The following is a 10,300-nucleotide window of genomic DNA, read 5'->3' as shown; positions in this document are numbered from 1 at the left end:
CTCCATGGGGATCAAAGTGGCATACATGATTCCCCCCCTCCCCTCCCACTTTATCGTCACAACAACGCTGTGAGGTCGGAAGTGTCTCATGCACTCCACTCGGAGAATAAGAAAAAAGGCGCCTCCTCCGGAAACCGGAAATCTGCCCTCCTTCTCGTTCTCTTGCCTATAGTATACGAACATTCCGATTCAAAACCGGAAACCTGGGGTCGTTCTGCCGTCCGCTCTCTATGGTCTCTATCACGTGGTCGACGCCGGAGGCGCAGCAGCCGCCCTGCGTCCCGCCGAGTGGAGCAGGGCGGGACCGCAGTTTGCCCGCGGAGCAGCCGGAAGTGGCGGAGCCTTCCGGTGTGTGTGTGGGCGGGGGGGAGGGGGTGTGAGGTGCGACGCCGGCCCGGCGACGACGGAGAAGTTGTGAGGGAAGGTCGGTCGGAAGGTGTCGCCGCCGCCGCTGCCGGTGCCCGGGCAAGGAGCGGGCAGGAGGAGGAGGAGAAGCAGCACGGACGGCGACGCCCCCCTCTCCCCTCCGCCGCCGCCGCCGCAGCCCCGCTCCCCTCGGAGACGCCATCATGAAGAAGCAGTTCAATCGCATGAAGCAGCTGGCCAACCAGACGGTGGGCAGGTGAGAGCCCGGCGGGCTGGGAGCGAGGGCGCGGGAGACACCTCAGAAATGCCCCCCTCCGAATCCTGGGAACTGTAGTTTGTTAAGGGTGCTGGGAGTTGTAGCTCTTTGAGGGGAACGCTCCCATTCCCTGACTTCTTTTGGGGGTGGAAGGAGGGTTTCTCTAAATGAATGGTTTTGTATGTAGCCAATACTGAGCTAGAGGAACAAATGGGATAAGGACCTTTTCTATCCAAAGCAGATGCTGGGGAAAGGGCTGTAGTTCGGTGGAAGAGCAGTTGCTGTGAATGCAGAAGGGTCTAGGTTCAATTCTCCCCCCCCCCGGACATCTCTCTGTAGGCTGGGAAAGACCCCTCTCTGAAATCCTGGAGAACCATTGCTGCCAGTCTGTGTTGACAGTGTTGTGATAGGTGTGCCAGCGGTCTGACTCCGTATGAGGCATCTTCCGGTGTTCTACCACTGGGTCTTCTTGCTTCACGCAACACTATTAAGTCCAGAGTCTTTCTCCTCATGCTTTGCCTTGCCAGCAAGTTGTGTTTCCTCCATGACAAACATCCACACCCAAAACAATGATAAATGGTTACAATTTCAAGCATGCGCTCTTAGAGGCATCTATTATTATTATTAGGTGCTATGGTGACGATTCTGCCAGCGTACAAAGAGGGAAGGGCTCTGCCAAGGGTCATTTTATTTAGAATTAGACCCAAGGAAGCACAGGGAAAGAAAATGGAATGAAGTGTTTTTAGCATTACAGTGCAGTCCTTTTCATATCTACCTTTTTGCCAAAGGATTTGGGGGGGGGCGAAGTCTCTTAAAAGTGCCCCACCAAGTTTTAAGAGGAAATGTCATTTGCTTTCTGTGTTCCTGCCGTTTTTTGTGAGAGTGGTTCTTATTTGCTTTGAACCCCAGATGAAGGCTGGTGGTGAGCTAGGCTAGGTGAGCAAGAAAAGTTTATAGACATAGACAGCTACTGTCCTCATCCTGGTGATCTGCTTGGTTGCAAATGGCCTTTACCTCAAGTGTTCTAATTTTCAAATTTCTGATTGAGTAGATTTGGAAGACCTGATGTTTTGGCTGGCCTTGGATCACCTGGTCTTTACTCATCCTTGGTCTTGTCTTTCCTTCTGTAGTTATGCTAATGAAAACCTACCTAAGCATGATGATGCAAAAAGGAGGAGGAAATGTTACCTGCTTTCAACCTCAGGAGTAGGGTGGATGATTGTTATGAAGTATCACCAGAAGGATTTCCTTCTCTCACCAACAGAGGTTAGCTAAACAGAAAGTATTTTTGAGCCAGCTCATTCTTCCTCATGCACATGCCAGTCTGATCTTAATGATGAGCTGGAGAGCAGGGCCAATATTAAAGCTCAGTTAGATTCAAATGGGTTCAGGTCAACCCAGTCCTAGGTCATTTAGGGCTTTGAAGGTCAGTACCAATCACTTAAACTGAGCGCAGAAACAGATTGATAACCAGTGTGATTAATGTAGAATTGGCATGACACTGAGCAAATCTCGGTGCCCAATTCTGGGTCCAGTTGTAGCTTCCAAGGTCTATACAGTGGTACCTCAGGTTAAGAACTTAATTCGTTCTGGAGGTCCGTTCTTAACCTGAAACTGTTCTTAACCTGAAGCACCACTTTAGCTAATGGGCCCTCCCATTGCCGCTGCGCCGCCGGAGCACAATTTCTGTTCTCATCCTGAAGCAAAATTCTTAACCCGAGGTACTATTTCTGGGTTAGCGGAGTCTGTAACCTGAAGCATCTGTAACCTGAAGCGTAAATAACCCGAGGTACCACTGTGGAAGAGCAGCCTCATGGAGAGAACATTGTTAGCAGCCCAGCTCTGATGTAGCCAGTGCATGAGTGACTGAGGTTAGGCCTATCTTCTCCAGCTATGGCTGCAGTTTGAGAACTAAACACAACTTGGCCATCATTGCTACCTGAGCAGTGAAATAGGCACTTAAACTGTGTTCTTGGTGGTTCCTGGAACATGCAAGACATCATATACTGTATGCTTAAGTGCTGGCACATTGACTCATAGGCTCACTTCAGCTTGGTAAATAAACTCTGTTTGGTGCCCGGACAACTTGATCAGTTATTTTAGAAAACTCATGCCCGGTTGAAATGGGGCAACCAGTGAATGCTTTGCTGAAGTGGGTTAATAATACTTCTGAAGTGATAATGTGTTGTAGTGAGGAACATTTCACTACTTTTGTTTTCCTGCAGTGCTGCAGAGATTGTTGGGTTCCCTTCTTCCACTACCTCCAGATCACTGAGACGATAATCTGTTAGATCACACAAAATACTAAATACGGCAGGGTTGGGTGTGGGGACATGTTTGCTCAGGATCTCCCACCTGCTTGGTTGCACTGTGGAGAACATGCTTAGCTTACATATCAGGAAGTTCCTAGTTCAAATCTGACATCTGCTGTGAACTTGCTAGGTAACCTTAGGCAAGTCTCCTTCAGCCCTTACTAACCTTACCTTACAGGGTTGTTGTAATGACTAGAACAAGCCATTTAAATACTTCTAGTGCTTATTATCAGTATTATGCTTTGACATTCATTTTTAATAACAATGTCAACTAGTGGATTTATTTCTAAGCAACTTATTAATAAAGCAATTTAGAGTGTTCAAAAACTGAATGCAGGTATGGGGAACTGGGGCCAAATGCAGTCCTCCAGACCTCGCTATCTGACTCTTGTGGCTCTGCTATGTCATGCCCCTTCCCGTGCCACATCCCTTTTCCAAAGGCCACTCCCCTCAGTAGCTGTCTGTGAGGTGTGGATGGGTGTCTATAAAAGCCTTTCACTTTTGTATAAATTGAAATATAGCCTACTGTGCAAAGGTAAGAGTCACACCTGTTGCTGCACCCACACTGGCCCCTCTCATCATTGTCATATGGCCCCTGGAAGGTTGGCTATGAGGAAATGGGGTGCTGAGGCTGAAAAAGATTCCCCACTCCTGACTTAATGAATGCACTTATTTATTTATGCACTTATATACTACTTAATTATTTGCATTTCTATGTGGTGTACATAAAAACAATTCACCAAAAATGGGATATTATTATTATTAAAATAACCTTTATTATACATCAGTTTATATCAATTTACTCATAACTTATAACATTTATCTTAGGCAATACATACCATACACACTACATACACTACGATATATACACACCCTAAATACTAACTTCCAATTCATCTCATTGTGCTATTTTACATTTGGTTAGTCTATATATATATATTTCTTTTTTAGTTTTCTTTTTCCCATTTGTTATCAGGAAAATTTTCCTATATACTTTCTCTATATTTCAGAATGTAATTCAAGATTCATTCTAAGTCAGCCAGGAGATTAACATTGTCACAGTAGTTTTTAAGATACTTTTAAAATATTATCCAGTCTTTATTGACTTTCTGTACAGAATTTCCTCTTATTCTCCCTGTCATCTTTGGGACATAAAATTTTATTATAGAACTGTGTACTTTCAGCCATCTTCATATAGGAATGTTATCAGTAGTATTATACCCGTATTACAGATAGAGGGGGCAAGGCAGGGAGAATTCGCCCAAGGCCCCCGCATGGTAGAGAAATAGAGGTAAAATATAAGCCACTTACTTCCTGGCTCTCAGCTCAGTGTCTTTGCCATTGTAGGACTTTACTTTTTTGAAACTATTGTGGCTCTATAGCTGCACTACCTGTTAAGATAAAATCATTCTGTCGCTGTTTTGTGCAGTTCAGATTGACTTCAGGCTGTTCAGGTTTAGTAAAGAACACAAAACATTCCCCTTGGGAGGAAAATTGAGGAAAACCTTCTTGAAGCCTCTGAGATAATGTGACAATGTGAGTGGAGTGTACAGGTTTGAAGGTGACCTTTGACTGCAGCAATGTGAAGTTAGGGTGGGGTTCAGGGACCTTTGCTACAGTCACTGAGGAGCTTTTGCTATCAGTTTAATTTTATTGCAGGCATTCTCTGAGTGTACTTAGCAGTAGCTGTCAATTTGCATTCTTCTGCCGGACAGAGCATTATAATGCATGCTATCCAGAAGAGCGGTGCTCACTTAAAAATGCTTGTGCACTTACTCATGCAAATTACCACTAAGCATATTCAGAGATAAAGGAGGAACTTTGAAAGAGATTTTTCATTTATTTCCTGTTTCAGTTATAAAAGGAAGCACTTAATAGAAGTGGTGTTCTCTAGGCTCACCTGACTTACTGAAGCATGCAAAAGCATGTTTCCCCAAAAGGGATAATCTTCAGGTCAGATCTCATATTTCATTGGTTCCTAGTCATGATTTGAAAATTCCCAATGAAGCTGAGCAGATTCCAGCTACCTTATTATTTGGACACATTATTCATAAAAATGACTCAAAGCAATTTGCAATACCTTGGCATGGGATCATCTAGGGAATCCCATATACTCTGCTTTTTCTTGAAAGATGCTCATGATGATGATGATAAATTAAATAAAACAGAATATTCCTAGCACAATTTGTTTCACTTGAAAATAAATTATTAAAATTATGTGCACACTAATGTCTGGAAGGCTCAGGGTCCTTAAAAATCCTTCAAAAACAAACAACTGACCATTGCACAAAACTTGCCTGTTTCAAAAAGATACATCTAAAATATCCACTGCTACTCTGCTTCTGGCATCAAATTCAAACCTGAATATTTTTTACAGAAATTATAACACTTCTGAAATTCATTTTGACATTTCTTCTTGGTAATAAAGAGTTCTCCTTTATGGGGCAACAATTGAGGTGATATCTCTGCTATTGTTAGCTTACGTCCAAATGATATTGCTAAGAGGGCGTACTTGGTTGAGTCTAGAGAATTGTGATAGGAAGTTGACTCTTCCTCACTGGAACTTAGCATGCAATAGCATCATTAAAATATGGTGCCCTGTAAGGCAGTGGTGAGGATGCTGCTGCACCACGAAACATCTCAGATTCCAAAAATTTGGTGGGCAGTTTCAGCATGTGACACACACTTTCTTAGACTGCTGGGAGGGTTTCCAGAATTAAATAAAGGTGGTACTATTACTGTACTTTTTTTTGTGGAAGAAGATGAGGTAAAAGGGTGTTGCCTGACATGCTTCATAGCTGATAGAATAATATTTGGGTGCTGTCAGGCTCTGATTTTGTTTGTATTCAGGCTCTATGAATAGGAAGTGGGACTGTGCATCTCCTCTGGTGTTTGACTTTAAATATACAACTAGGCTACATTCTCAAGCTACTGTAAGGCAGAACAGTTGACGGTCAGCTATGTTAAAACTTTGGCTAGAGTCCCATGCTTGCTTGGTATGACACTTAAGCAGCTTTCTTCATAGCCTGTCCTGCAGTTTAGCAAACCTGCTTTGCTTCTTTCTTCCATTTAATACTTGGGGTTAATGGAGATGGAGGGCAGGGCTCTTGTCTTAACCCTTATTTCTACATAAGTGACCACTGTGAACAAATACATAAGTAAGAGCATTGGGTGGTGTTCAACTAAGGTTTACTCTGCATAGACCCAATGAAGTTAATGAATGGGACTAATTTATGTTCATTCATTTCAGTGGGTCTACTTTGAGTAAACTACTACTGATTATACTATTCCGAATTCACTGTTCAGAGACATGAGGATCTGCAAGAAAAGGGGTTTCCCTGAAATGGGAAGTCTCTGCAAACTGTGTGTGTTGGTTTGCACTGTAAGCCTTATATTTCCCTTTCTGTGCTTTATAAAGGCCGAATGAGATACAGGGGACTCGGGCTTCTTGACCAGGCTCCGCTGGGGGCCACTCGCACTCGGAACAGCCCGCTCGCCCCAGACGAAGGCAGCCAGGTGGTAGCCAAGCAAGGCTGCAACACTGACCCTACTCTCATGCAAGCAGGAGTGGGGTCAGGGCTCTCTCAGCTTGCAAGGGCAGGCACGCTCTTCAGCCAAGCAGTTTAAAGAAGCGGAGGGAGGACCAAACTGTATCAGCAACTTACCCATGCAGCTTGTTTCTCCCTTTGCCAGAGCAGAGTGTGATGATGGTTTCACCAGCAGTATATGTCTGGTGAAATTGCCGCTGCTTGAGTCCATCTGCCTCCAGCTCCCAATTCGTTTGTTTTCCCCTCTGGGCGTTGGAGGCAGAGGGGGTTGAGCGGTGCCGGTTTCACCAGACATATAGCACTAAGTAAAGCTGTTATCACAGTCTCCCCCCGCCCCCATTCTGTTCTTGGGCAATATATTGATTTATCACCCAGTGCTACCTTGGAAGAAAGGTACCATGGACATTAGTTACTTAATTAAAAAATAATAAAGGGGGGGGGGATTTGGTGCCAATAGTTGGAGAGGTTGGAATCTTCATCAGGAAAAGAGTGAAGTTCTCTTGTCATCTCACTCTGTCAGCATTTGTCAGATTTCATAAGATGTTTCTTTCTTTCCAAAGTAACTAGAACTTCACCTGTATCCCACCTCCCAGTTAGAAATTTTCTTTGGTACAGTTGCTTGGCAAGTGCTCCACTATCTGTCCACGTCATACATCTGCTTTGTTAGACTAAAGCAGCCTTCTCAACCTTGGATCCCCAGATGTTGTTCAATTTCAACTCTCATCATCCTTGGCCCCTGGCCATGCTGGCTAGAAATGATCAGAGTTGTAGCCCAACAACAGGCTGGACTAAAACCTGCATGCCTTATATCAGTTTTTGTGATGGCGCAGGGCTCCTTGGGTGAGGTAGCATGGCTCCCCTTAAATAAGGTTTTCATTGTTACAAAGCATGCTCGGGTTCTAAAGCTGCTCTATGCCTCCCAGTTTGATTCATAGTGTATAAATTTAAAGTTGGTCCAATTCAGTCTTCCTGACCTTGGTCCCTTCAGATGTTTTAGACTGCAACTCCCATCAGCCCCAGCCAGCACTGCCATACTGGCTGGGGTTGATGAGAGTTGTAATTCAAAATGGCCGTGGTGGCTGAGGCTGATGGGAGTTGTAGTTCAGAGCATCTGGACACTCCCTCCCACTGGTCTACACTATGCTGTAAAAATGCTTCAGATTCCAAGGTTCCTGCATCAAATATGTAACTTCTTAGACTTTTCTTGTCCTTTGTTTGAGCGAGCTGGTTACAGTTTCCTTTACTCTTCCTGTTCTGTCAGTGATTTGGGAATGGAAAGAAAGCTTGGTTTGTTGGATCAGGCATTATTCCATGTTTCTTTTCTTGCTAGATTTACATCTTGCATTGTAGGCAGCAATCTGTCACTCAAGATGCAGTGTTCATTTCTGTGTACACTTTTCATTCCAGCCGATTAAACAGTCAGCAGAGAAGGCTTCTGCAGCTGGATGAATCATTTCATTGTATTATACTACATCATATATTAAGCCAGTAATGTATGATATCTTGCATTTCAATTTGAGCTGCTCCTGTACAAGTGCTGAATTAATGACAGTAATGTTAAAATCTTCTGCAGTGCAGGAGAAAACTGAAGTTAATACGTTCGTTAATCTTCCACAGGCTCTGCTTCAAGAATGTTTTGAATCTGCTCCCAATTGAAACTTTGCTGAGCTTGTGAGGTTTGGCAGTAGTACAGTCTGGAATCTGATCCTGCCTGTGTGCGCTTTTTTCAGCTCTATTTTTTTCTGATATAGAGCAGTCTAAATTTCTTCTGAAATTTCTCTGCATTTTAAGATACAGAAGTTTACTTGGTTTAAAACCCTGATGGTTTTGTCCTGGCAATGCCTTAGACTTAATTTATTGAGACTAGCAACCTGCACTCTTGAACTTTTGTTGTACCACTCATTAAACAATATCAAAAGCGAAACTACTCATTCTCTGTCTTATTGTCCTCCTACTTAGGGACAAGATTTTCCTCAGTCTCTGCAACAAAAGGCACTGAAGTTATCAACTTCTTAAAATGTAAAGCCCATGTTTCAGTAGTGGGACATATTTTCTGCTTCCACTTCCCCACCTACTTATGGGGATAAACATGTAGCCCTCTGTACAGAATTGTAAGCCTTGTTGTGGGAAGATATGTGCAGCCAATGTATGTGCTTTGTGATCGTGTGCTGTACAAATCCTGAGTGGTGGTGCTTTGTGTTCATATGATGTGAAAACTCTGCTGGATTTAGCCATCTCCACAATTAGCATTAACAAAGCTTCTGGGGATGATATCATTGTGGTTGTTAGGCAAGAGTGCTGTGTGTGATAATACGCTCATAGGGTGGGTGTGTTCCATGCCATGCTGATTACTTTAATAAATTTACAACTAATAAGGTTGTTCAGTCTCTCTGACAGCTGCATTTCAGTGGCTTCTCGCTTTGTTCTAGAGGCCAGTCTGCCTGCCTCAACTTTGTGAATTGTAAACGTTCGGCTTGTGCTTTTACCAGCCAGCGATTTGATATCCCAAGTGCTGTAATCTCAGCCGGAGACCAAGGAGAGCCCTGTGTTAGTCCTGTGATGAGGCGCACAGAGGATTGAGAAACCGAAGACAAAGTTTTCAAATGACACATCAGTTGTTATGTCAAATTGTTCAAAGCAAAACAAAATTTCAGGATTGTATTCTGTTCAGATTTGACATCTGACTCTAGGATTTTTGGGGAACTGTTAGATACCTGTAGTTTGATGCATTTGCTCAGAGCAAATGCATCAAATGAATGAATAAAGTTTTAAGAAATCCATTTTTTAAGTGCATTTCTCTTTTAAAATTCTTCTGAATGGAATCTCAACTTAATGCAAACATATAGGGTTGGATCTAAAGGAAATTTAACTTGGGTCCCCTTGAAAACAATAGGACAAGCTGATGATGACACAATAAATCTATGCAGTTGTATGATGGTTTGATACTGACTGCCAAGGACTGGCAAGTTGTCAAAGATGTCATCTGTTGATCCATTGGGGTGACTTCTATGTTTAGTCACCTCTTTTCCTAATTATAAGGGTGGCATTCAATGATGTGCCTCAGCTAGCACATGGAGTTTCGCTTGTAGAATGCAACTTCCCCTCCCTTTCCCCCCTGTGCCCCACACCTTCCCCAAATCTTGTTCTGGTGTGGTGGGGGAAACCCCAGAACAGATTTAGGGGGAGAGGAAGTTTTGTTGCACAAGTAGAAATCCTTGCACCAGCAGAAGCACTTTGCTGGATGCCCACCCTAAGCAGTTGCATTTCCGCAGTTCGTGTGTGTTAAAAACCTGGGAGAGCAGAGGGAACTAGTAAGTGCGAAGCAAACCATTTTTGTATCATTAGGAGCGACCAAAGCAACTGACTTTGCATTGAATCACTTCCCTTTCAGGCTTCCTAACAGCCTAACTTAGGTGTATTTCTGAGAGGAAGTGAAACAGCAGCAAGCAGCCCATTTGCTTTTGACAGTACAAGCATAAATATTTGAGGAGGGGTTTCGTCACTGCTCTTCTGGGTGTTGATTTTACAAACTCCTTGAGCCAACAAAAATGTCTTCCATGCCCTAGATAAACATTCCTCACATTGCCCATCTATAAGCACCCCAGGCCTCTTGATTGAACTTTCCCAGGTGGAAAAATGTTACTAAATATTCGGCACTATGACCAAATTTTATTAGTCAGCATCAAAATTCTTTGTGCACCAGGCTTGTTAACAGGGATGGTGAAGTGCCAAATTTATTCTTTCCAGAGAGTTTAGTGTGGTACGGCTATCACCTCTTCTCTTTTCAGCTGAATTTGGAGAAACCACTTGAAGCATCT

General features: G+C 43.4%; 1 protein-coding gene across 5 annotated transcripts in view; it reads left to right on the top strand.

Annotated features, from left to right (window-relative positions):
• Positions 1-347: 347 nt before the first annotated feature.
• Positions 348-10,300, top strand: part of ARHGAP17 (Rho GTPase activating protein 17) — a 68,364-nt gene continuing 58,411 nt past the window's right edge. For 4 of the 5 annotated variants that reach the window (XM_080981693.1, XM_080981692.1, XM_080981690.1 and 1 more), the window contains exon 1: positions 349-622. In XM_080981693.1, coding sequence (XP_080837819.1) covers positions 570-622 — 53 coding nt within the window. In that variant the 5' untranslated portion in view covers positions 349-569. Of the gene's footprint in view, positions 623-10,300 lie in introns of all 5 variants that reach the window. The other variant, XM_080981691.1, reaches the window with a different exon arrangement.

This window comes from Podarcis pityusensis (assembly GCF_964106645.2).
Source record: "Podarcis pityusensis genome assembly, chromosome: 14".
Classification (NCBI taxonomy): domain Eukaryota; kingdom Metazoa; phylum Chordata; class Lepidosauria; order Squamata; family Lacertidae; genus Podarcis; species Podarcis pityusensis.
Note: the sequence above shows the minus strand (reverse complement) of the source record. Positions and strands in the feature narration are given on the sequence as shown.